General features: G+C 44.7%; 2 protein-coding genes across 10 annotated transcripts in view; one reads left to right on the plus strand and one right to left on the minus strand.

Annotated features, from left to right (window-relative positions):
• mtmr7b (myotubularin related protein 7b) overlaps window positions 1–6,739 on the minus strand; it is a 14,952-nt gene extending 8,213 nt beyond the window's left edge. The window contains exons 1-4 of one of the 5 annotated variants that reach the window (XM_071407796.1): window positions 6,678–6,739; window positions 5,318–5,440; window positions 4,112–4,274; window positions 1,223–1,380 (exon numbers count right to left, since the gene is read on the minus strand). In XM_071407796.1, coding sequence (XP_071263897.1) covers window positions 1,223–1,380; window positions 4,112–4,262 — 309 coding nt within the window. In that variant the 5' untranslated portion in view covers window positions 4,263–4,274; window positions 5,318–5,440; window positions 6,678–6,739. Of the gene's footprint in view, window positions 1–1,222; window positions 1,381–4,111; window positions 4,275–5,317; window positions 5,441–6,089; window positions 6,375–6,677 lie in introns of those variants that run through there. The other 4 variants (XM_071407795.1, XM_071407798.1, XM_071407797.1 and 1 more) reach the window with 4 other exon arrangements.
• A 1,913-nt stretch (window positions 6,740–8,652) lies between these two features.
• Window positions 8,653–27,755, plus strand: part of LOC139579283 (microtubule-associated tumor suppressor 1 homolog A-like) — a 93,581-nt gene continuing 74,478 nt past the window's right edge. The window contains exon 1 of one of the 5 annotated variants that reach the window (XM_071407803.1): window positions 8,653–8,860. The gene's annotated coding sequence lies outside the window, so the exon portion shown is untranslated. Of the gene's footprint in view, window positions 8,861–23,093; window positions 23,424–25,629; window positions 25,733–27,755 lie in introns of those variants that run through there. The other 4 variants (XM_071407806.1, XM_071407805.1, XM_071407801.1 and 1 more) reach the window with 4 other exon arrangements.

Raw genomic sequence — 27,755 nt, forward strand, 5'->3', positions numbered from 1 at the left:
TGGTTAAAATCAGAAGAGGACTGTAATACTACTAACCCTGTACTCACTATCTGATTAGGACTATAGAGGTTAAAATCAGAAGAGGACTGTAATACTACTAACCCTGTACTCACTATCTGATTAGGACTATAGAGGTTAAAATCAGAAGAGGACTGTACTAACCCTGTACTCACTATCTGATTAGGACTATAGAGGTTAAAATCAGAAGAGGACTGTACTAACCCTGTACTCACTATCTGATTAGGACTATAGAGGTTAAAATCAGAAGAGGACTGTACTAACCCTGTACTCACTATCTGATTAGGACTATAGAGGTTAAAATCAGAAGAGGACTGTACTAACCCTGTACTCGCTATCTGATTAGGACTAGAGGTTAAAATCAGAAGAGGACTGTACTAACCCTGTACTCGCTATCTGATTAGGACTATAGAGGTTAAAATTAGAAGAGGACTGTAATACTACTAACCCTGTACTCACTATCTGATTAGGACTATAGTGGTTAAAATCAGAAGAGGACTGTACTAACCCTGTACTCACTATCTGACTAGGACTATAGAGGTTAAAATCAGAAGAGGACTGTAATACTACTAACCCTGTACTCACTATCTGATTAGGACTATAGAGGTTAAAATCAGAAGAGGACTGTACTAACCCTGTGCTCACTATCTGATTAGGACTATAGAGGTTAAAATCAGAAGAGGACTGTACTAACCCTGTACTCGCTATCTGATTAGGACTATAGAGGTTAAAATCAGAAGAGGACTGTACTAACCCTGTGCTCACTATCTGATTAGGACTATAGAGGTTAAAATCAGAAGAGGACTGTAATACTACTAACCCTGTACTCACTATCTGATTAGGACTATGGTGGTTAAAATCAGAAGAGGACTGTAATACTACTAACCCTGTACTCACTATCTGATTAGGACTATAGAGGTTAAAATCAGAAGAGGACTGTAATACTACTAACCCTGTACTCACTATCTGATTAGGACTATAGAGGTTAAAATCAGAAGAGGACTGTACTAACCCTGTACTCGCTATCTGATTAGGACTATAGAGGTTAAAATCAGAAGAGGACTGTAATACTACTAACCCTGTACTCACTATCTGATTAGGACTATAGAGGTTAAAATCAGAAGAGGACTGTACTAACCCTGTACTCGCTATCTGATTAGGACTATAGAGGTTAAAATCAGAAGAGGACTGTAATACTACTAACCCTGTACTCGCTGTTGGCTGGCGTGGTGACCCAGAGGTTGTTGGGCACGCCCATGCGTCTGTAGTCCGCCTGCAGGTCTAGGAAACTCCAGGACTCCTCCCTCTCCTCCTTGTTGGAGTTGGGATTGATGGACAAGCAGTAGAGCTCGCTATATTTCTCTGGGCAAAACAGATAGAAACAAATGATCATATTTGATCATTAATCATGTTGGGATCGTACGGAAGGACAAGCAGTAGAGCTCACAGTAAATCTCTTGTGGACAACAGAGAAACAATACAGCAGACTATCAAAGGATCCTACTATGATTCATATTCATTTAACCACTGCACAATAAACGATTCAGATTCATTTAACCACTACACGATAAACGATTCAGATTCATTTAACCACTACACAATAAATGTATTGGCAGCCTGGACTGTTTCAGTACAGTTTAACTGAAGTCACAGAAACAGGTCACTGCCATCGGCATCCATTGAACAAGTGAGTCATTCAAACAGAAGGACAGAACCCCATTTCATCAACGTTACTATCCCACTGGGGACAGGGTTTCTTGCAGTACCGCAGATATAGACAACAAACAGCTGTTACTGCTGTTACTGGGCCACTGGTCCAACTCCCCTTATGCCCATAACCTTTGATAGGTGAACCTAACCCTGAAAACGTACAGTACACCCTCCTGAACACACGAAGCCCAGGGTCGTGATCAGCAGGGCAAACTGATCCAAGAGCATCCTGACCGCTGCACTCTTATGTACCAATCTACACTCTCTGCTGTTAAAACAACAATTCAGGTAGTATGTTTTTTTTTATTTTACCAGGTAAGTTGACTGAGAAGAACAGCATCGACCTGGGGGATGATTACAGGGGATGAATGAGCCAATTGGAAGCTGGGAATGATTAGGTGGCCATGATGGTATTTATGTAACGAGGCAAGTCAGTTAAGAACAAATTCTTATGTTCAATGACAGCCTAGGAACAGTGGGTTGTTCCGGGGCAGAACGACAGATTTTTACCTTGTCAGCTCAGGGATTCAATCTTGCAACCTTTCAGTTACTAGTCCAACACTCTAACCACTAGACTACCTACCGCCCCAGGTAGCATGAGGGCCAGATTGGGAATTTAGCCATGACACTTATCGTACGATAAGTGTCATGGGATCTTTAGTGACCATAGAGTAAGGACTCCCGTTTAACGTCCCATCCGAAAGACGGCACCATAAACAGGGCAATGTCCCTGGGGCATTGGGATAAAATATGTTTTTTTTTTTATATATACAGTGCATTCGAAAAGTATTCAGACCCCTTGACTTTTTCCATATTTTGTTACGTTACAGCCTTATTCTAAAATGGATTCAATTGTATTTTTCCCTCATTAATCTACACACAATACTCCAAAATGACAAAGCAAAAACAAGTTTTTAGAAATGTTTGCATATGTATTAAAAATAAAAAACTGAAATATCACATTTACATAAGTATACAGACCATTTACTTAGTACTTTGTTGAAGCACCTTTGGCAGCGATTACAGCATCGAGTCTTCTTGGGTATGACGCTACAAGCTTGGCAAAACTGTATTTGGGGAGTTTCTCCCATTCTTCACTGCAAATCCTCTCAAGATTTGTCAGGTTAGATGGGGAGCGTCGCTGCACAGCTATTTTCAGGTCTCTCTAGAGATGTTTGATCGGGTTCAAGTCCGGGCTCTGGCTGGGCCACTCAAGGATATTTACAGACTTGTCCCGAAGCCACTCCTGCATCGTTTTGGCTTTGTGCTTAGGGTCCTGTTGGAAGGTGAACCTTCAGCCCAGTCTGAGGTCCTGAGCGCTCTGGAGAAGGTTTTCATCAACGATCTCTGTACTTTGTTCCGTTCATCATTCCCTCAATCCTGACTAGTCTTCCAGTCCCTGCCGCTGAAAAACATCCCCACAGCATGATGCTGCCACCACCATGCTTCGCCGTAGGGATGGTGCCAGGTTTCCTCCAGATGTGACGCTTGGCATTCAGGCCAAAGAGTTCAATCTTGGTTTCATCAGACCAGAGAATCTTGTTTATCATGGTCTAAGAGTCTTTAGGTGCCTTTTGGCAAATTCCTTGCGGGCTGTCATGTGCTTTTTACTGAGGAGTGACTTCTTTCTGGCCACTCTACCGTTAAGGTCTGATTGGTGGAGTGCTGCAGAGATGGTTGTCCTTCTGAAAGGTTCTCCCATCTCCACAGAGTAACTCTAGAGCTCTGTCAAAGTGACCATAGGGTTCTTGTTCACCTCCCTGACCAAGGCCCTTCTCCCCTGATTGCTCAGTTTGGCCGGGTGGCCAGCTCTAGGAAGAGTCTTGGTGGTTCCAAACTTCTTCCATTTTTAGAATGATGGAGACCACTGTGTTCTTTTTGGTAACCTTCCCCAGACCGCATGGCGTGGTTTTGCTCTGACATGCACTGTCAACTGTGGGACCTTATATAGACAGGTGTGTGCTTTTCGAAATCATGTCCAATCAATTGAATTTACCACAACCTGTTTCCGCTTTGTCATTATGGGGTATTGTGTGTAGATTGATGAGGGAAAAAATAATTGAATCCATTTTAGAATAAGGCTGTAACGTAACAAACTGTGGAAAAAGTCAAGGGGTCTGAATACTTTCCGAATGCACTGTATATATATTTATAATTTTTTTACCAGAGGAAAAAGTGCCTCCTACTGGCCCTCCAATACCACTTCTAGCAGCATCTGGTCTCCCATCCAGGACCAACCCTGCTTAACTTCAGAGGCAAGCCAGCAGTGGCCAGGTGGTATGCTCCTGGCAGTACCTCCTTGTTCCATTCCAATTCAAAGAGTTTTCTCCCTACTGAGCAGGACCCAGGTGAATGGGCTCTGAAAGGTGATAGTCTCTCTCACCTGGGCGAGAGAGGCGTGCGAGCGAGGCCTGGACATCCATGGCGTCCCTCTCCTGGGGGATGAGCAGCTGAACCACCTGGAAGTTCTTAGTGTGGACGACCAGGTGGCTTCCTGAAGGGGTGGTTGGCGGCCGCTCCACACTGGCCACCATGCTGTGGAGCACCTGTCAACGACAACCGAGAACTCTCACAGACGCTCCCTTCCCCTCGGCAACAACTAACCCTTTGACGTTTGCAGATCTGTAAGGGGATGGCAATATGGTGGAAGCTCTACCACTATACTGCTGATACCTATCCAGATCCCTCAGATCTGCAAATATCGAAGGGTTAGGGCCAATGGGAAGGGGGCCGGCTGTCACAGTGGCATCTATTGCTAAGTTGAAAATATAAAAATTCTGGAAGTGGAAGGGTAGGCAAGTTTTTTGTTGTTGTTTTTTAAACTTTTCATTCAGATTACTCAACCGCAGCAGTCGTCTGTCAATAATGGACAGCAGACATTATTACATAAGTATTAGTTTAGTGTTATGATAAGAAATGCATTTAATAACTGACAAATTACATTTTTACTAAACTATAGTTTTTATGAGGATAAGAGAACATGTTGCAGTTTTAAAGCAAATTTCCTGCATTTCTACACTTTGTTGGCATGGGGCTGGGAAGAAAATTTGCTATTTTATAGCTCATCATGCTTTTGTTCATATTATGCCATGAGGCTGAGAATTTGTTTTTTAGTTTTAAAGCTAATTTCCTGCTATTCTACAATTTTTTTCATGAGGCTGAGAGACAATTTAGAAGATTTTGAAGCGGATTTCCTGTAATTCTACAAATGTTGCTATCATATGCTATCTGGGGGGCCACGACCTCCAGGGGGGCCCCCACCATCTGTGCCTGTTCGGGAATCCGGCCCTGAGAAAAGGGTTCCACTCCTGTTCACTTCAGTAGGCCTAAATACACCGACAAATCTCACATGTGTATGAAGGAGATATCCATTAAAGAGGAAATGTATTAGATGTGGTCCATTGACTTGAGGTGAGTCTCCAAAGTGCCGGAGCAAATCAATACTATCTTCCTGAGAAGGCAGGAAGCAGCCACACACAGGGTAGATAGGGGGGTTGTGTCAGAACAGTGTCAGGCCAGACGACTTGTGATAGGTCTCGTGTCAGAATGGGGTCTGTCGAAACAACTGGTATCACTTCCTAGCTCCTACCCAAGTCTCTCTGCGTGTCTCTGGATTGTTCTCCACGAAGATGGTGTGTGTGGCAGAGAGGTATAGCGTCCCCACCGTGGCTTTCCTAGGGGCCGTACGGTCAATCAGGCGGACATTCTCCACCTATAGGGCCACAGACACAAAAACACACACACGAGTATAAATGGGGTCAAAACGGAATGTAATCATATCTATAGGCTATAATGTACTGAAGTGTGTGACTGACTGTCTTGGTGGAGGCATATCTTCTCATAAAAACAAGGTTATTATAGAACTCAATGTTTACACATGTTGTCGTTGTAGATATGAATGTCTGAGATTCTGGAATGTTAGAACTGTTTAATTGAAGTAACCTACCGCAGGATTCTGTAACAATGTGTTCATATTGAGGCCTATTGCCTTTATACTAGAATCCACAGTGGAGAAATGCCCGCGGCAGACTAGAATAAACATCAAGAAGCCAGGACAAGAATGAAACGGATTGTGCAAATTCGAATGTAAAGATTTACAGGCATGCCATCATATGAGCTATGTTTTTGAGTGTTAATTTTTGTAATAGTTTAACCAGGAAAATACATTACGGAGAATATAATTGTTATATCTTCAGGAACCCTGAATATACGGGCCGTTGGATACATGAAAAAGGGGATGGCACGAATCAGCAACGTTGTCACATCTTTAGAAGACGCAACTGAAATGCGGTTTCATTTAGGAATAGGAATAACTATACTCAAAGAATAGGATGGAAATTAAAATATAGGGTTGGCTTAACCTTTGGCGTTCGGATGTGCTCCATCATGGACCGCTTCGATCAAAATGGTGCGCGTAGAAATAATCCGAGGTCCTGGTTTTGTGTTTTAAAAATAGAGGATCTTGGTTCAGCACAAAAATCGCGCACAATTCATATTCTCTGTGCGTTGGATATTAGATGGCGGGCCTCGCAAGTACGCCATGGTTCCCCCTATCCTATTCTGTACAATAGGAGAATCACCCTGCATCCACTCGGGTGGGTGATTATGACAACACAGTCGTCACTAGTTACCCCAGCCACAAAGTCATAAACCCCGCCCATTTCTACAATTTATCTTCTTAAAATGTGATTTTAAACTTGACCTTAACCGTAACTTTAACCACGCTGTTAACCTTATGCCTAAACCTAACCTTGAATGAAGACCAAAATGCTCATTTTTGTTTTCATACATTTTTACGATATAACTTTGTGGCTGTGCTATCTAGTGGAAACCCAACAACACGGATCTTATTGGCAAGTATTGGCCGTGTTCGAGAGCATCAAAATGACTGAAAGCGACTGCCGATTGACTTATCTACAAATCACGTTTCATCATAAATAACGACTCACCACTAATTGTAGATCATTCAGTCAAAATTTACCCATGATACATTGCGATTTTAATCCTCTCGAACACGGCCATTACTTCCCAACGGCGCCTGCGCACATCACTGAGCGATGAGCCGGTGGAACTCAGGCAGGGACCAGTGCTGTACGAAATCTTTGGGACGTTCCTACCCTAAATCCTACCCTTACCCTAACCATTTTAAATGTAAACTTCGGAAGAGGATCACTCATATCCCAGGGCGATTTAAAAATAAATAAAAGTAATCTAAAGAATACTGTAGCGACCCGCACAGACAGCTATGTGTTATGTGTTAGGCTAGTAGGTGGTTGTCTTGTACTGACCAGTATCCAGTGTTCGCGGGTCCGACATGTCAATCAACCTGCTATCTGCCAATCACGGGAATGCCTGGAATGTTCTGATGCCGGGCATCCTGGCGGTTGGCGGAGTGGCGTGGAGGGGGGCTGGGCAGGGGGATGGAGCATTGGAAGTTAAGACCAGGTTCAGCCTTTGTTCTCTCTTACGTCTGGGCTTCACAAGAGAAGGTCACGATTGGCTTGTGGTTTATCTTCCATTTATTTGGCGTGGGCTACCGCCAAACAGTAGCCTGTGTAAAGTTGGTTTAATAAACCGTCAATTCGCAAACTCAAGCCTCTGTCTGGACAATTGTTCATTTATGATCTAGTCAGGTCATTACAACACATTTACATTTTGAGACGAATGGCCCAATTTAAATGTGAAATGTATCAGTGTATTTTGCCGTTTAGCCTATTTAATCTTTATAGTTAGGTTATTCAAATATTAGCCTGTCTGTGTGTGTACGTGTGTATGTCTACGTGTGTACATGTGTGTTTGGCCATGACCTGCTTCTGCTATAAGGTTGATTGTTTACGTGCTTTCAGACATTGTGGGAGAAACACATGCTTTCATGTGGAAGTGGATGAAGTCACACCCAGAGTCGGCCATGAGTACTACAAATTCAGATAGCTGGCTAGACTAATTTACCAATATAAAAATTGTTCGCTGACATGGCTAATTTGAGTGACTGTCAGTTTTTTTTTATACCTTTATGTAACTAGGCAAGTTAGTTAAGAACACATTCTTATTTACAATGACGGCCTACCCCGGCCAAACCCGGACGACGCTGGGCCAATTGTGCGCCGCCCTATGGGACTCCCAATCACGGCCGGTTGTGATACAGCCTGGAATCAAACCAGGATATGTGGTGACGCTGCTCGCACTGAGAACCGCTGCGCCACTCGGGACTTTCAATGACCGATTTAACAGGAGAAAAACTGCTGCGGCACAACCAGATTTAGAACTACCACTTTGTGTATTCCACTGTTCTAACTCAACAGTAAATTGAGTTCCTAATTATTGTTTATTTGTTTTTGTCGGAGGGGGGCACTAGCGGCCGGGGGCCCTACCGTTTATGTCGCTTATGCCTGGAGCCCACCCACAGTATGTGTTACATAAAATATTATTGGAATGTAAACCTGCTCAGAAACAAAGTTATTACATGGAACTACAGCCTATTATGCCATTTTAGCCTGTGATCGGTTGGAATTTTGGAGGAATTGGGGAAGTTGTATGATTAGATAAGTATGACAAAATAAGAATGTGTGCCAATGACTAGAGATCATTTCTACGTATTCCAAGAATCTGATAAATATGCACAATTTATCCAACGGTTAGATCCATGAAATATACATTTTTGTATGATCGTTAAGCCTTTAACCCTTCAATTGCAATTCAAAGATAATTCTCCAATATAATAGTTCAGCATTTATATTATTTCACCTTTTTATTTTGATGGGGTATTATCTGTAATCCAGTCAACTCTATACTGTATTCTGACCAATGGCGCTGATTTGACACGGACTGTATTTGCCCACTAGATGGCAGCCGAGATTGAGAAATGATCTCTGCCTGCAGCATAGCATACCGCATACCACCACCATAAGAGGCTGCTACACCAACTTTTCAGTTCAATATGCCCGGTTTTTATCAACTTTTTCTTTTGACTGTAGGACGTCACCAATTAGTCTACATAATCCTGCGTTTTTATCTGAATTTCGCGAAGGTTAAAAAGGTTACAATGACGCCATAGTCTGCACAGGTGAATAGTGCAGAGAACGGATTGCATGATTTTGGCATTTCTCTGGCCTCTGTCTTGTTGTGGAGTCTGGTAAGTTTTGCCCTTTTGACTAACGTGCTGTTGTAGCGTTCAGTTGTAAACAAAACTCTTGTTATTTGCTAACAAATGTTAGGAAATGTTTTGTTTTCAGTGCCAAACTAATAGAAATGTTCATGGGCTAAGGTGTGTATATTACTGTGTAACTTGGTTCAAGTCTATCTATCATGGCTTGTCTTGAAAAGGAGCCACTGTGTATGTAGCCGACAGTTAGTTCAGTCTGAGGCTGTGTGGCAGCCCATTGTCCTAAAGAGCTGAGTAGAAACAGATATGGGTTGGGTTAAGTAAACTTGCTCAATAAAAATACAGCATTGAATGTGTTTTGCTAAAATGTGCACTAGTAACCCAGTTGTCCAGTGTGTGTGTAGCTGCTTGTCCTCTGTCTAGTTCTACACCCCTGTTCAGCAGTCTACACCCTTTGGTGGTATCCCTTTTGTTATCATTAGTGAATGAAAGTATTAAAGTGATTCCATGCCCCACTATTTGATCACAAGATGTCAAACAGTGAAATGTCAAGAGCATAATGGTTTTGAGTTAAACACTAAATCTGGAAAGATTATCCTACTATAGCCTTAGATAATCTACACCTGTCAGGAGATCTACAATACAATATGCTGGAGGGTGGCAATGAATAGATTATTGACTTACAGTATACAAAAGTAATTAAGTAAGCCTTGTATAAGTAAGCCTTGTATAAGTAAGCCTTGTCTGAGCCAGAAAGGCTCCAGCCCCTTGGGCCGATCTCCTCCTGTTTCAGTAGCATGAGGCAGCTTGATGTACAAGTACACGCTCTGGACAGGACGCTAGTCCAGCTCCTGTTTCAGTAGCATGAGGCAGCTTGATGTACAAGTACACCCTCTGGACAGGACGCTAGTCCAGCTCCTGTTTCAGTAGCGTGAGGCAGCTTGATGTACAAGTACACGCTCTGGACAGGACGCTAGTCCAGCTCCTGTTTCAGTAGCATGAGGCAGCTTGATGTACAAGTACACCCTCTGGACAGGACGCTAGTCCAGCTCCTGTTTCAGTAGCATGAGGCAGCTTGATGTACAAGTACACCCTCTGGACAGGATGCTAGTCCAGCTCCTGTTTCAGTAGCATGAGGCAGCTTGATGTACAAGTACACGCTCTGGACAGGACGCTTATCCAGCTCCTGTTTCAGTAGCATGAGGCAGCTTGATGTACAAGTACACGCTCTGGACAGGACGCTTATCCGGCTCCTGTTTCAGTAGCATGAGGCAGCTTGATGTACAAGTACACGCTCTGGACAGGATGCTAGTCCAGCTTGATGTCGATTAGTGTTTGGAGCCAGGGTATTCAAAAGCTCTATGTTGACATTGAACCTTCTAACCTGCTTCTATGTACAGTCAACCTTCTAGCATTCACTATGTGCAGTCAGTACCCTTCCTTTGGCAGTGAATACATTTGTGCATTGACGTAGAAGGTGTGTTATGCCAAGCCTGGGTTTATCCCTGGGCCAATACATGGTCAGTTTGTCATGACTGGGCATTCCTGCCATAATGCCATCAGCTTCTGGGCTGCTGAGACAAGAATTACATCATGACATAATGTCCATGCCATCGCATTACACAGATGGCTTGGACTGGGAGGAAGAGGAAGTGTGTGTGGGGTAGAGCTCTTGGCTGCCACTGCGGCAATGTCTCCTCTTGGCACTGCCTGAGGGACTGTAGGGGAAACTGTAGGGTAAACCTGGAGGTTAAACTAAATACTCTCTCGCTCTCTCACTGCAGTGGAGAAAGGGCAGGCTGTCTGTGATGAATAAGCCTTCTGTTTGACTACCTGATTGAAGGGGGACGAGAGGGAGAAAGAGGGGGATACTCTGTATATATGGGTAGTTGCCATTTGTCCAAAACAAAAGTGGATTTTTTTTTTCTAAAATTAAAGTAAAAAAGAAATAAAAAATCTCTGCAAAAAAAGAAACATCCTCTCACTGTCAACTGCGTTTATTTTCAGCAAACTTAACATATGTAAATATTTGTATGAACATAAGATTCAACAACTGAGACATAAACTGAACAAGTTCCACAGACATGTGACTAACAGAAATTGAATAATGTGTCCCTGAACAAAGGGGGGGTTAAAATCAAAATTAACAGTTAGTATCTGGTGTGGCCACCAGCTGCATTATGTACTGCAGTGCATCTCCTCCTCGTGGACTGCACCAGATTGGCCAGTTCTTGCTGTGAGATGTTACCCCACTCTTCCACCAAGGCACCTGTAATTTCCCTGACATTTCTGGGGGGAATGGACCTAGCCCTCACCCTCCGATCCAACAGGTCCCAGGCGTGCTCAATGGGATTGAGATCTGGGCTCTTCGCTGGCCATGGTAGAACACTGACATTCCTGTCTTGCAGGAAATCACGCACAGAACAAGCAGTATGGCTGGTGGCATTGTCATGCTGAAGGGTCATGTCAGGATGAGCCTGCAGGAAGGGTACCACATGAGGGAGGAGGATGTCTGCATTGACAACAAGCTCAGTCCGATGATGCTGTGACACACCGCTCCAGGCCATGACGGACCCTCCACCTCCAAATCGATCCCGAGACAAAACCGCGACTCGTCAGTGAAGAGCACTTTTTGCCAGTCCTGTCTGGTCCAGCGACGGTGGGTTTGTGCCCATAGGCGACGTTGTTGCCGGTGATGTCTGGTGAGGACCTGCCTTATAACAGGCCTACAAGCCCTCAGTCCAGCCTCTCTCAGCCTATAGCGGACAGTCTGAGCACTGATGGAGGGATTGTGCGTTCCTGGTGTAGCTCGGGCAGTTGTTGTTACCATCCTGTACCTGTCCCGCAGGTGTGATGTTCAGATGTACCGATCCTGTGCAGGCGTTGTTATAATGGTCCGCCACTGCGAGGACGATCAGCTGTCCGTCCTGTCTCCCTGTAGCGCTGTCTTAGGCGTCTCACAGTACGGACATTGCAATTATTGCCATGGCCACATCCGCAGTCCTCATGCCTCCTTGCAGCATGCCTAAGGCACGTTCATGCAGATGAGCAGGGGTCCTGGGCATCTTTCTTTTGGTGTTTTTCAGAGTCAGTAAAAAAGCCTCTAGTGTCCTAAGTTTTCATAACTGGGACATTACTCTCCTACCGTCTGTAAGATGTTAGTGTCTTAACGACCGTTCCACAGGTGCATGTTCATTAATTGTTGTTGGTTCATTGAACAAGCTTGGGAAACAGTGTTTAAACCCTTTACAATGAAGATCTGTGAAGTTATTTAGATTTTTATGAATTATCTTTGAAAGACAGGGTCCTGAAAAAGGGACGTTTCTTTTTTTGCTGAGTTTAGTTGTCTAAACAATTCTAAATGTTCTGCCACCTCCGACTCCCATTTCCTGCATTAGAGCCTTGAATTTGTCCTCTGGTGTGACATCATAATCTATGCTAATATAGGGCTAAAGGTTTCAGGATTCTCAAATAGACAAGACAATTATTTGACTTATTATTCGTTACTTATGTTTTTAAATCGGTAATCATATTCTGGAAATTGGAAATTCTATTGAAAAACACAGAATTTACTTGTGTAATGATGGTAACCAAGTGTCTCCCCATTCTCATTTTGTGAAACATTCAGTCATTTGACAAACATTTAGATTGTGTATTTACTTGTGTATATTATGATGATGTTACCTGCCTCATGCTTAACAATAATTTTTACATTTTGGTCAAGACAACAACTTTTTTCCCCTATTTGTTGGCTTCACCCCATAGGACATTGTCACCCCATAGGACATTGTCACCCCATAGGACATTGTCACCCCATAGGACAATACACAACAGGAAGTCAAATTTTACCATTAAAATGTAATTAATGACACTTTCAGAAGTTTTCTGAACACTGTGAAATGCAACTTCTACACATAAGTAATGGTAATTTAAAGAATTTAAAATGTACTCATTCCAACTGAAGGGCCTCGAGTCCTGTATTGTTATTGTTTCGTCACTACCTCCCCGAGTGGGTAATTTGCCCGCCCGCTTCCTTCCCTGGATGTGGTAGCTGTTTCTTAAGCTCCCTCCCTGGAATCTAACCCAGATTCCCTATCACCATGGTAGGCACAGAAAGTACCGTTGATAGGGCAGACATTCAAAGTAGATGTCACCGGTCGAAGTTATAGAGTCACCAAAAGCGTTTGTGGTGCCCGAGAGTACCCTGCATGGGTCTGAATAAGTGCACGCATCCCCAAAGGTCAGCACCCGTTGACATTTATTAGCTCTATAACTGCTGCAGTCATCCAAGTAACGTTTGAGCAAAGGAACCGTAACTGATTTAATGACCAATTTGACGTTTCACTTGACCGGCTGTGTGTACTAAGACTTGCACGGCTTAATCTTTGAGACAAGACTGACAGGATGACTCAGGTAGACCCCCACAACATGGAGGTGTACCTGGCCAAGCACTGAGGCGCAGTCCTCTAGTGATGGAGGAGACCCAAGCACACCCGTGTGCACCCAGTGGGAGGCCCCGGAGCCGTGAGAGCCGAGGCACCGCTCAGGAGGTGTTCTGCTGGAGTCTTTTATTTATGTGTGTGTGTGAATGTCTAAGCTGTTACCATATCTGTTTCTACTCAGCTCCTAAGGACAACAGACCACCACACAGCCTCAGACTGAACTAACTGTCGGCTACATACACAGTGGCTCCTTTTCAAGACAAGCCATGATAGATAGACTTGAACCAAGTTACACAGTAATATACACACATTAACCCATGAACATTTCTATTAGTTTGGCACTGAAAACAAAACGTTTGTTAACAGAAAACAGACTTGTTTTCAATTGATTGCTGCTAAGGTTGATGGCTCAATCCTGACGCACTTTTGAAAACAGACCGCTCGAACTATATTTGACAAGACTCGTCGTTGTTCATTTACATTTTCCTGTTGTCTCTCTTGTATGACGTGCTCAGACTTTTTGAAGATAATCTGGATGAAAACACTGACACCATGTTTACGATAGTAACAGTCAGAGCCCCATCCTTAGCCATAGGGTGGTAACTTTCCCCGACTGTTAATTGAGTGTCTTATGCATTGCACTTTATTCAACTGTCAAGACTGCAACAAGCAAGACCAACGTAGCCACTCCTTATTCAAACTCATCTAACTTTGCCTGGGCTTGTTGAGTTACGCAATAGCCATTTCTGATTGATGGCATCATTGTATCTTAAGAGGTCTTACCAGCCATTCAATTCTTTATTTAACTATAATTTGAAACATTTATAACATGATGTAAGCGTTAAACTGCTAAATCTAGTTACATTTTTCATTAATGGAGGCCAAGCCTCTCCCATTGTTACAGTATTTACTGTTTTACTCTTAAAAGTCATAGATCAAGTTGTCTTACCCACTGTACCAAAACAGCCAGCGACCTGTAATTCCAGTTTAAAATAAAAATGTGGACATTTCTTTTTGTCATTATTGGTCTAATTTCTCTTTGGACTATTTACTGACCCTAAGCATTGAGACAGGGGACTTCTAGTTTACTAGCCGTAGTATAGGCTCTCAATAGATGTATTAGCTGCTTGTCCTGTTTTAGTTCTACCATTTAGGGAGTTATCACTCTTCCTCCTCACATTGTCTGTGTTGACTCCATCCCCTCACTCTGGTCTATTTTGGGTCCGTAACCCGTCAGGCATTCTAAGCAGCCACCCAAGCCGCGTAGGCTATGCCAGGTGGAGAACGCTGCATCGTGGATGTTTGTGGCGAGGAATTGCACCAGGGTCACTGAAAATGAATGGTCCCTCAGTGTTTCCCCTGTATGCATTTAGCAGCTACACACCGCCGCTGCTAAATCGAGGCCGCCACTGCAACAAAATAAATATATATATAGATAGTGCCTTTGGAATGTATTCAGACCCCTTTACTTTACAGCCATATTCTAAAATTGATGAAATTTGATTGAAATTGAAGCAAATGTATGTGTGTGTGTATATATATATATATATATATATATATATAACCTTTGGCTGTAATTGCTGCCAAAGGTGCTCCAACAAAGTACTGAGTAAAGGGTCTGAATAATTATGTAAATGTATTATTTCTGTTTTATATATATATATATATAATACATTTACATAATTATTCAGATCCTTTACTCAGTACTTTGTTGGAGCACCTTTGGCAGCAATTACAGCTGCCCTTCTGGATGGTTGTCCTTCTGGAAGGTTCTCCCATCTCCACAGAGGAACTCTGGAGCTCTGTCAGAGTAACCATCGGGTTCTTGTTCACCTCCCTGACCAAGGCCCTTCTCCCCTGATTGCTCAGTTTGGCCGAGCGGCCAGCTCTAGGAAGAGTCTTTGTGGTTCCAAACTTCTTCCTTTTAAGAATGATGGAAGCCACTGTGTTCTTGGGGACCTTCAATGCTGCAGAAATGAATTGGTACCCTTCCCCAGATCTGTGCCTCGACACAATCCTGTTTCTGAGCTCTACAAACAATTCCTTCGACCTTATGGCTAGGTTTTTGCTCTGGCGTGCACTGTCAACTGAGGGACCTAATATAGACAGGTGTGTGCCTTTCCAAATCATGTCCAATCAATATAATTTCCCACAAGAGGACTCCAATCAAGTTGTAGAAACATCTCAAGGATGATCAATGGAAACAGGATGCAACTGAGCTCAATTTCGAGTCTTATAGCAAAGGGTCTGAATACTTATGTACTTTATTTTTTTTATACATTTCAAAAAAACTGTTTTCGCTTTGTCATCATGCAGTATTGTGTGTAGATTGCTGAGGAAATTGTTTTATGTAATCCAATTTAGATAAAGGCTGTAACGTAACAAAATGTGGGGAAAAAGTCGAGGGGTCTGAATATTTTCCGATGGCACTGTATATTTATAATGTAGATGTGTGCCCCAGGAAAACCCTATTCCCTGCCCTGCTAACTCTGCCACCACTGCTGAAAAAAATCCTAGGGGAAACACTGGTCCTTGCATTTTGTAGTACATTCCATATAGTCCAGATATTTGTTTACCTACACCTGAGTTTAGTTCCATTCCGTTTAGGCTGGAGGGGCACAAAATGGCAACCGTCTTTCTTTGACCGCTTCCTCTGGGTTCAGTCTCACTGGCAGGTTAATGGCGTCTCATAAAAACCTGATACGGTGCAATCACGTTAGGTGGGTCCGGTGTAGACTCAACATGCCTGTTAGGGTGGTATGTTGCGTGTGCTCTCTCTGACTCCCTCGCTCCCTGGCAGAGCGCTGAGACATCCGATATAGCTGCTCACTTAGTTCGGTCATGTTTCACTCACACAAAGACTGTAATTTTATTCCGATCTCCAAACTAAACTTGCATACTACTTAGTATACAGTGATGTGTTGGCTAGGCAGGCAAGATGAAATACTGGTGCACCTTCAGCGGGCAAACAGTGTGGAACTTTGCAGATAGAAATGTCATGGATAGAGTTGATGTGATATAAACACAACACGTAAAGTGTTGGTCCCATGTTTCATGAGCTGAAATAAAGTATCCCCAAAATGTTCCATATGCACAAAAAGCTTATTTCTCTAAAATGTTGTGCTCAAATTTGTTTACATCCCTATTAGTGAGCATTTCACTTTTGCCAAGATAATTCATCCACCTGACAGGTGTGGCATATCAAGATTGATTGATTAAACATGATCATTACGCAGGTGCACTTTGCGCTGAGGACAAAAAAATTAAATGTTCAGTTTTGTCACACAACACAATGCCACATGTTTTGAGGGAGCGTGGAATTGACATGCTGACTGCAGGAATGTCCACCAGAGCGGTTGCCACCTCCAACTTCATTTTAGAGAATTTGGCAGTATGTCCAACCGCCCTCTCAACCACAGACTGTGTAACCACGCCAGCCCAGGACCTCCACATCCGGCTTCTTCACCTGCGGGATCATCTGAGACCAGCCACCCGGACAGCTGATGAAACTGAGAAGCATTTCTGTCTGTAATAAAGCCCTTTTGTGGGGAAAAGCTCATTCTGATTGGCTGTGCCCATACCCAGTCATGTGAAATCCATAGATTAGGGCCTGATCTTCATTTCAATTGACTGATTTCCGTATATGAACTGTAACTCAGTAAAATCATTGAAATTGTTGCATGTTTTTGTTCAGTATACATGCCAGAGAGGCATGAATGTCCTTCGTACTGTATTTCTATCTAAACGTTCCACAACATTGTGGTCTGTTGAGGGGGAGATGGACTGTGATGACCCACCTGCGAGCTATTTGTTTAGTCTGATAGTCTGCCTTGGTTGAAGCTAACAGCTGAGTTATGTGAGGACTCTGAATGACTCCAGAGGGAATAGATGTCACAGCCTCCCCAGGCTGTCTGGAATACCCCTTCTAACCACTAGGCCTAATGCTTGCTGTGTGGCTTTTCAAGAGCACTTAGCTTAAATGTTTACACCCACCACATAATTGAGAATGTGGTCTAATGGCTCAGTGTGGTTGGTGGTGAATGGTAGATGTTGCATTTGTGTAGTCTAAATACCTACTTCAAATACCATTGTCTACCTTTTCACCATATAGCCTATATTGTATGCCTTATGTACAGTGACATCAAAATTATTCAGACCCCTTCCCTTATTCCACATTTTTTATCGTTACAGCCTTGTACTAAAATTGATATAAATAACCTTTTTACCTCATGACAAATCAAAACAGGTTTTTAGTTTTTTTTGCAAATGTATAAAAAATAATAAACAGAAATACCTTATTTGCATAAGTATTCAGACCCTTTGAGGTCAGGTGCACCCTGTTTCAATTGATCATCCTTAAGATGTTTCTACAACTTGATTGGAGTCCACTTGTGGTAAATTATATTGATTGGACATGATTTTGAAAGGCACACACCTGTCTATATAAGGTCCCTCATTTGACAGTGTCAGAGCAAAAACAAAGACATAAGGTCGAAGGAATTGTCTGTAGAGCTCAGAGACAGGTTTGTGTCGAGGCACACATCTGGGGAAGGGTTACAAAACATTTCTGCAGCATTGAAGGTCCCAAGAACACAGTGGCCTCCATCATTCTTAAATGGAAGAAGTTTGGAACCACAAAGACTCTTCCTAGTGCTGGCCACCAGGCCAAACTGAGCAATCGGGGGAGAATGGGCTTGGTCAGGGAGGTGACCAAGAACCCGATGGTCACTCTGACAGAGCTCCAGAAGTACGACCATCTCTGCAGCACTCCACCAATCAGGCCTTTATGGTAGAGTGGCCAGGTGGAAGCCACTCCTCAGTAAAAGGCATATGACAGCCCTTTGGAGTTTGCCAAAAGGCATCTAAAGGACTCGCAGACCTTCAGAAACAAGATTTTCTGGTCTGATGAGACCAATATTGAACTCTTTGGCCTGAATGCCAAGCGTCACGTCTGGAGGAAACCTGGCACCATCCCTACGGTGCGGAATGGTGGGTGTAGCATCATGCTATGGGGATGTTTTTCAGCGACAGGTACTGGGAGACTAGTCAGGATAGAGGGAAAGATGAACGGAGCAAAGCACAGAGAGATCCTTGATGGAAACTGGCTCCAGAGCACTCAGGACCTCAAACTGGGGCAAAGGTTCACCTTCCAACATTACAATGACTCTAAGCACACAGCCAAGACAACGCAGGGTTGGCTTTGGGACAAGTCTATGAATGTCCTTCAGTGGCCCAGCCAGAGCCCGGACTGGAACCCGATCAAACATCTCTAGAGAGACCTGAAAATAGCTGTGCAGCCAACCCGAAAGAGCTTGAGAGGATCTGCAGTGAAGAATGGGAGAAACTCCCCAAATACAGTTTTGCCAAGCTTGTAGCGTCATACCCAAGAAGACTCGAGGCTGTAATCGCTGCCAAAGGTGCTTCAACAAAGTACTGAGTAAATGGTCTGAATACTTATGTTAATGTGATATTTCCGTTTTTTTATTTTTTTATACATATGCAAACATTTCTAAAAACATGTTTTTGCTTTGTCATTATGGGTTATTTTGGGTAGATTAATGAGGGAAAAAAACAATTTAATGAATTTTAGAATAAGGCTGTAACAAAATATGGAAAAAGTCACGGGGTCTAAATACTTTCTGAATGCATTGTATGTCGCGAGTCTAAAAAGTTAGAGAATACTGACCTATTTCTGCCGTTTAGCTCCTGGTGGAGCGAGGGGCCTCCCAGGTCTAAATGATGGTTCTGGGTCTTTAGACCAGCCGGGCTGAGGGCCCCTTAGTCCCCAAAGAGGTCCTGAGCTCTGGTGACCTGACAGGGGCAGCCTGGGAAAAATGTGTTCCCTTGTCGAAGAGGGTAAGTGCCGGCTGGGTGGTCCATGATAAGTTGACTGTGTGTGTGGTCCTAGTATTGAAATATTTATTTCAAACAAGATTAGGCAGATTTTGTTAAGTAGCTGGCTGTGATGTTTTGCAGTCCCGATTTTCAAATACATTATGTATTTAATTTGTGTGCTCCTGTTTAGTACATTTAGTCTACCACATCCCACGTCATTGCTTTCAACAAAACATGTTGTTTGGTTATTTAGCCCATCAGTTGTTATTTATAGTAGTCTTCACTTGATGTACTTGTCCTGTTGACCAGCCCGTAGACCCTGTCCTGTGGACCAGCCCGTAGACCCCGTCCTGTTGACCAGCCCGTAGACCTTGTCCTGTGGACCAGCCCGTAGACCCCGTCCTGTTGACCAGCCCGTAGACCCTGTCCTGTGGACCAGCCCGTAGACCCCGTCCTGTTGACCAGCCCGTAGACCCTGTCCTGTGGACCAGCCCGTAGACCCTGTCCTGTTGACCAGCCCGTAGACCCTGTCCTGTTGACCAGCCCGTAGACCCCGTCCTGTTGACCAGCCCGTAGACCCCGTCCTGTTGACCAGCCCGTAGACCCCGTCCTGTTGACCAGCCCGTAGACCCCGTCCTGTTGACCAGCCCGTAGACCCCGTCCTGTTGACCAGCCCGTAGACCCCGTCCTGTTGACCAGCCCGTAGACCCCGTCCTGTTGACCAGCCCGTAGACCCCGTCCTGTTGACCAGCCCGTAGACCCCGTCCTGTGGACCAGCCCGTAGACCCCGTCCTGTGGACCAGCCCGTAGACCCCGTCCTGTGGACCAGCCCGTAGACCCCGTCCTGTGGACCAGCCCGTAGACCCCGTCCTGTGGACCAGCCCGTAGACCCCGTCCTGTGGACCAGCCCGTAGACCCCGTCCTGTTGACCAGCCCGTAGACCCCGTCCTGTTGACCAGCCCGTAGACCCCGTCCTGTGGACCAGCCCGTAGACCTTGTCCTGTGGACCAGCCCGTAGACCTTGTCCTGTGGACCAGCCCGTAGACCTTGTCCTGTTGACCAGCCCGTAGACCTTGTCCTGTGGACCAGCCCGTAGACCTTGTCCTGTGGACCAGCCCGTAGACCTTGTCCTGTGGACCAGCCCGTAGACCTTGTCCTGTGGACCAGCCCGTAGACCTTGTCCTGTGGACCAGCCCGTAGACCTTGTCCTGTGGACCAGCCCGTAGACCCCGTCCTGTGGACCAGCCCGTAGACCCCGTCCTGTGGACCAGCCCGTAGACCCCGTCCTGTGGACCAGCCCGTAGACCTTGTCCTGTGGACCAGCCCGTAGACCCCGTCCTGTGGACCAGCCCGTAGACCCCGTCCTGTGGACCAGCCCGTAGACCCCGTCCTGTGGACCAGACCGTAGACCCCGTCCTGTGGACCAGCCCGTAGACCCTGTGGACCAGCCCGTGCTGCTGGTCCTGTTGACCAGCCCATGTATGAGAGGAGCCAGCAGAGATAAAGGACTAAATCTGTGTGTTATCAGTGACAGCTGGCTCCATGTAGTGCGCCCACACACACACACAAACACTGTCGGTGTAAAGACACTAATCACTTTTAACTGTGTTCTCAGTCAGACAAGGATTGATTAGAACTTGTATTTTGAGTTTGGTCAACACTGGAATGTTGGAAATGGTTTCTGTTCTGGAACTTTCTGTGCTAGAACTATTTTAGTTACAGAGAAATGTTGTCAATCAAAGATGCAAAGTTGGGGAGAGTTCTCTATGAGCTGTGTGAAGTTATTGATGACAAGGAAGTTCATGTCATTTTCACTAGGTTACAAGGAGACACCAACATACAAACACACCCTAGCTCTCTCCGCCTGTCATTTCCATGGCTAAGTGAAAGGTTATATGAGGGTTTGCATGCCACCAGGAAGCCAGGCTCTCATCCCGGAGAAACATTTCCTCAACGTTCATATCATACCAAACAAACATTACCTCAACGTTTCTTCATACGCCTAAACAGTACAGTTACTCTAATCCCCTCGTGTGTGTTTTCCCTCTGATCTTGTGATTCCATAGCCTTTAACTCTGACCTGAGCTTTAACATAAGAAATGCTGCCTTGGCTTTGAATTCTTCAGTATCCTTTTTAATTGAATCAAAATAGATCTGATTATTTTCGACACGGCTATAACATGCCTGGACTTGAAGAAAATGTACCTGAAAGTAGTGATTATGGTTAGTTTTTCTGCAGTTGCTTCAGAGTCAATGTTTTTATATATTGACCCGTTATCTGATTTAAATAAGTCATGGAATGATTGGTTGATGCCATTCTCCACATAAATATGACAGTTTTCAGGCCTTAAACGTTTCCATCCATTGATCTTTGTGTGAGTGAATTTAAACCACTTGGTCTGTAGCTGCTGTCTGTTTACCCCTGAACTACATGAAGGCTAGTTCCCTTCCCACCCCTATGTGCTTATTGAAGTGGAAAAGTTCCGGAAAGATTTTCAGTTCTAAGCTGCAACACGTGTGGCGGATGTTGGATGTCCGAACTTCGCTCTTGTCAAACATCTAGTGTTTGTTCATTCCAGACTTAGTTAGATACAGTAGGGTGAAGGAGAACCCAAAAATATCTCTTTCTTCCTCTAGTTATCCCTCTCTCGTTCTCCCTTTCGTGGAAAGTCTCTACAGTTTCTCCCTGTGGGAAGAATGAGTGTTGGGTGTGTGTCGCTCTTTGCTCGGACAAATCCACGTGGGCTCTGCTTATTTACATTGTCGCCTTCCTTTTGTGTTCTCTGTGTGTTATGCAATTGATTTGCCATTTCAATGGCATCCAATTTCCAGGGACTGTTTTCATTTCAAATGTTGCTGTGATCCAGATATGCAGCAAGGACATTAACAGTGTGTGTGTTCTCATAAGATACCATGGAAGAATTAATTTCTGGAGATATCAAGTGAGTCTGTCGTCATGGAGATGTTTTCCTGAATACAGAGTTGTCTCTGTCTTCTTTGCAGAGAAAGTCTTCCTTTCCTCCTGTCATCTTCATATCGCCATGGCGTTCTGATGGTTCCACTGAGCCTGCCAGCGCTGGTTAGGGCAGTGGACATGTCGCGTGCAGCTCTGTCTGTCTGTCTGTCCTGTGCATTAGAGATCTCATTCAGCTGGTATTGATATGACACTATCCCTCCGATTTTTAAGTAGCATTAGCGTAGGCCGAAGATGCAGTTGATGTAATATTTAACTACTGTTGTTGATCATAAGTCAGTCTTACTGTGTAGATCCTCCTGTATTTATTCTGTATTTGTCCACATGCTGGAGTTCATGACCTCTGTGTGCTGGGTTTGGGTTCAGAGGTCAGATATCTAAGGTAACTCCCCTGTTAGAAGTGTGTGTGTCATCGGTATAGGCATTATCCTGAGTGACCTGTGTGTGTGTGTGTGTGGGCGCATGCATGTGTGCATAAAATTAGCAGTCGTGCATGGTTAAGGCCCTTTGTAATCACTCTATTTACACGGGACTAGCTGGTCAGCAGCCCTGTGTATCGGCATGTCACATCTTGTAATCGTCTGCTGTATTTTCCTTTCCCTCCAGAACCTGGCGCTACTTTTCTGCTGCAGCAAATAAGGGTGGGAGACTTTGGCTGCTTAGCAACAGTGAATTCTGATTTGGCTTGGTGGGAAAAGTCGGGGGGGGGGGGGCAGCATTCTGACCAGGTTACCTTCTCTCTCTCACCACACACACACACACACACACACACACACACACACATGCATTCCTCTCCAACAGTGTCAACAGAACTGAACTCTCCCCTCCCACTCTAAGTTAGACCTTGAACATGCCTGGCTGTGTGTGCTTTAGGAGGAGGCGTGTGTGTGCGCGCACTGGAAGTGTGTGTGTGTGTGTCGTGGAGAGAGTTGAGGAGAGCTGCTGCTGTTGGCATGAGGTGCTCATGGTAAGGGGGGAAAACACATTCCATGGGTGCCTTACACACACACTACTTGTCCCCGTCCCTCTCTCTCTCTGAGAAGCTTTGGGGTTAGTTACTGCAGTACTGCCGAGCTGAGCTTCAGAACTGAAGGGGAGGGGTGGTTCTCCCTCTCTCTCTGAACCTCGTCAGTCTGAGTAGAACACTGATAGTATCGGACACAGCGGGGACAACTCTCCCACCACATTAACTGCGCAGCAGCGTGTGTGTTCGTGTGTGTGTGTGTAGCGCTAAAGGGAGAGCACTAAGTGTGTGCCAGGAAAAAGGAGGAGTGTGTAAAAGGAGAAGCAGCACCATTCTGGCTGTGTTTTCTCTCAGTGTACAGAGGGGCTGGATGTCTGGGTAAGTCATGGCCGGAGCAGCAGTACTTTGTATGATGGAGTTTGTGTGTGAAGGGGAGGTAGATAACATGTACAGATAACTTTGCCTTGACTCTGGGGCATGTTTCAGCCTGGGTATTTGAATAGTATGTTTGAACTGAAACAAGTTGGTCAGTATGTTATTACTGTGCCTTGCTCAAGGGCACACCGACAGATGTTTATTAGCATAAGACTGACTATCAATTGCTTTTAGCAGACTGACTGAGCATCAGTTGTTTTTAATCAGCCTGCCTAGGGGCATGGATTCCATCAGCATGTTTGGTGAATTGTATAAAGTTGCAGTCCGGTCCATATATTAGCTATGAGCTCTGTACTGTAGTGATCTGCTCTGTAGGTATCTGGTTTGGCAGCTATCCAGCAGCTCTCTCTGACGTTATTAAGAGACTAGACTGATTGGGTGTGTGTGTGGCCGGGACACGCGTCACTGTTACACAGCACAAGGCCATATACACCGGGTCAACACACTTGTTAATGATGTCGCCAGGGGAAAACAGTGTGACGTGCACACACACCCCTTAACAGTCAGATAGTGTCGCATTCACACACACACCTCAAATACTGTCTACCTCTAAAACAGTGTTAGATTTCACACACACACACACACACACACACACACACACACACACTCCAAATACTGTCTACCTCTAAAACAGTGTTAGATTTCACACACACACAGCCTGTAGTTGCATTTGTTTCTTTCCGAGCCCACCGATACAGCGGTGTTTGTATTCTGTTAGGGCACCATTCTCCTGACACGTCTCGTCCTTGGTCTGTGTGACTAAGCACGCTGCTCATTCCTATGGCAACCATTTTTGTTCTGACAGCGTTCTCAGCTAGACCGAGGTGCTGTCCTTGGAATCTGAAGACACAGGATTATGACGTATCTGACTGCTACATTCCTTGGTGCCGTCTGACTTCCTGATTAGACCGAGCCTGTTGATGCCATATAGATAGAATCTAAGTATCTAATCGTTTTATTGTTACCACAGTCCTAGGGCAGGCAAGATCTATAGCTGTGAGACGCATTAACGATGAATTGACATGATTACCGGCATGTCAGTAATTAACAAGCTCCGGGTGAGTTTTAGTTCAGCCAGGCAGTGGAGCTGCGGAGGGGGGTGTTGAAATGCAGGGTTTCAAGGTACGGTCTGATATCAGTAGTCATGGTGTGGTGTCATACAGCAGAAAGCAAAGGCCTGACCAAGATTTTTTCCCCATGAGGATAAGGTGTGCATTTCAGATAGATCTGCTCTACTGTGCTCTTCTCGGCAAGTAATCGACACGTTGAGTAATTTTGTTCCGTTTCTGATTTGTTTAAATTATGGGAAAGTACAGGTGTTGTGACCAAGCATATGTGACGATTTCTAAGACTGTTGTGAAGTCGGGTAACATTGACGTAAATCAGCCTACAGGAAAGATAAGTGCTGACAACTATTGATTGTCCCCATGTGCCTTTACTAGGAACGTTGATGGAATGGAAAGTCTAAGCTGAAAAATATGAATGGCTTATCCATTAAATGGTTTAAATAGGAGAAAGGACCATGCGTTGTAATTAAAAAAAAAAAACAATTTAATTTAAATTTAACCTTTATTTAACTAGGCAAGTCAGTTAAGAACAAATTCTTATTTTCAATGACGGCCTAGGAACAGCTGATTTACCTCAATGTTACCCGACTTCACAACAGTCTTAGAAATCGTTACATATGCTTGGTCACAACACCTGTACTTTCCTTTTTCTGCCTTGTTCAGGGGCAGAACGACAGATTTGTACCTTGCCAGCTAGGGGATTCGAACTTGCAACCTTTCGGTTACTAGCTCTAACCACTAGGCTACCCTGCCGCCCCAGGGTAATTAAAATATGAAAGAATACCCCAATACAAAGGAGCTTAGCAGTCTTAGTAGCTTCCGACAGGACGTACTGTAATGCGCTGTGGCTGGAACTGACCAGTGTGACAGGGATTATAGTCCAGGGAATAGCCACTCACAGGGAGGTGACCCAACCTGCTGCTGATCCTACAGCACCATTCCTCCGACTGATGCGGTTTCCACCAGACGCAAAAGAGGAGAGGGAGGAAGAGAAGAGGGGGAGGGAGGGAGGAAGAGAAGCAAGGGAAGGGGAGGGAGAGGGTGGGTGAGGGGAAGAGAGTGGGTGAATAGAGAGAGTTGTAACACTTTATGGTCCGGCCCCCAGCATGGAAAGAGCATTCCCAACCTCCACTTCTGGAACTGCTGCACCCCGAAGCCCTGACTGACTGACTGCCCTCACTGACGGTTAGTGCAAGTGGGGACGCTGTGGAACAAGCTTTAGGGCTGGTACTTATCTCCAGTCAGATTAGTGACGGTGAAAGCAAGGTGTCTTTAGCCTTGCTGGTAAAGAGGAAACCTAGACTAATCTTCCTGGAATGAGAGGCAGGTTTTCTGTTGAGTCTGTGGAGAGGGATGACGAGAGAGAGGAAGGTTCATAATAGAAGTTTTGATATTTTTCTGTATTGGTTTACTAATGATTTACTTTCACCTCTTTTATTTTGTTTTTCATTCTATGATCTTCAAAGGACGTTATGCAATAGTTAAGCTTAGATGCTGAAGTAACTGCCAAAGTTTGAGTCTCGGCTCCAACAGGAAGTGATGTTGTTGTTTGGTCTGATTGCGTATTGTCCAGGAGCCTTGGGAGGTAGGCTGTATCATATGATTTGGACCTATGCTGTGTAACATTAGCCTGTGTTTATAGTATATTATTGATCTGTAACTTTAGCCTGTGTTATAGTCTATTATTGATGGAGGTCAATTTACCAGTCGTTGGTATAGCCATTGATTAAATCTGTGTGTGGAGCATCAAGATCGTCAAGTGTGCTGGAGTTGGTTTTCAATGTACTCCGTTATTGCCATTTGACCAATAGTCAAATTAAACTAATCATGTTAAAGGTTACTTCCTGGTTAGTGAACTCTTGCTCCACTGTAATACCAGTTGTGGATAAAGTGTTAAATTTACATGATTACACTGCAGCAGCCAGGCATGAGTGTGGCCCACAGTCTCATCTCTCTCTGGGTATCTTTGTTCCTTGTTGTTCCGGATGAGTGGTCATCCATCAGCAACTCTGCTGTGTTCCGGAACAGGGCGAGATGGAGAGAGAGACTTGCACTTCCCCCACTACCAACATGATCTAGTGGTTAGTTTCTAAAACCCTCACTCTCAATCCCTTACCAAACATCATCACTGTCCATCTAGGCTGCGTGTGTGTGTGTGTGTGTGTGTGTGTGTGTGTGTGTACACGGCAACTCAGTGTCTGTTTTTGATACCCAATCTCCTATTGACACTTAAAGATGACCTTTTAGCTTGATGTTGATGCTACCTCTGCTAAGTCTGTCATGTTGATGCTACCTCTGCTAAGTCTGCCGTGTTGATGCTACCTCTGCTAAGTCTGTCATGTTGATGCTACCTCTGCTAAGTCTGTCGTGTTGATGCTACCTCTGCTAAGTCTGCCGTGTTGATGCTACCTCTGCTAAGTCTGTCATGTTGATGCTACCTCTGCTAAGTCTGTCATGTTGATGCTACCTCTGCTAAGTCTGCCGTGTTGATGCTACCTCTGCTAAGTCTGTCATGTTGATGCTACCTCTGCTAAGTCTGTCATGTTGATGCTACCTCTGCTAAGTCTGTCATGTTGATGCTACCTCTGCTAAGTCTGCCGTGTTGATGCTACCTCTGCTAAGTCTGTCGTGTTGATGCTACCTCTGCTAAGTCTGTCGTGTTTATGCTACCTCTGCTAAGTCTGTCGTGTTGATGCTACCTCTGCTAAGTCTGCCGTGTTGATGCTACCTCTGCTAAGTCTGCCGTGTTGATGCTACCTCTGCTAAGTCTGCCGTGTTGATGCTACCTCTGCTAAGTCTGCCGTGTTGATGCTACCTCTGCTAAGTCTGCCGTGTTGATGCTACCTCTGCTAAGTCTGTCGTGTTGATGCTACCTCTGATAAGTCTGTCATGTTGATGCTACCTCTGCTAAGTCTGCCGTGTTGATGCTACCTCTGCTAAGTCTGCCGTGTTGATGCTACCTCTGCTAAGTCTGCCGTGTTGATGCTACCTCTGCTAAGTCTGCCGTGTTGATGCTACCTCTGCTAAGTCTGCCGTGTTGATGCTACCTCTGCTAAGTCTGCCGTGTTGATGCTACCTCTGCTAAGTCTGCCGTGTTGATGCTACCTCTGCTAAGTCTGCCGTGTTGATGCTACCTCTGCTAAGTCTGCCGTGTTGATGCTACCTCTGCTAAGTCTGCCGTGTTGATGCTACCTCTGCTAAGTCTGCC

This window comes from Salvelinus alpinus, chromosome 6, assembly GCF_045679555.1.
Source record: "Salvelinus alpinus chromosome 6, SLU_Salpinus.1, whole genome shotgun sequence".
Lineage (NCBI taxonomy): Eukaryota > Metazoa > Chordata > Actinopteri > Salmoniformes > Salmonidae > Salvelinus > Salvelinus alpinus.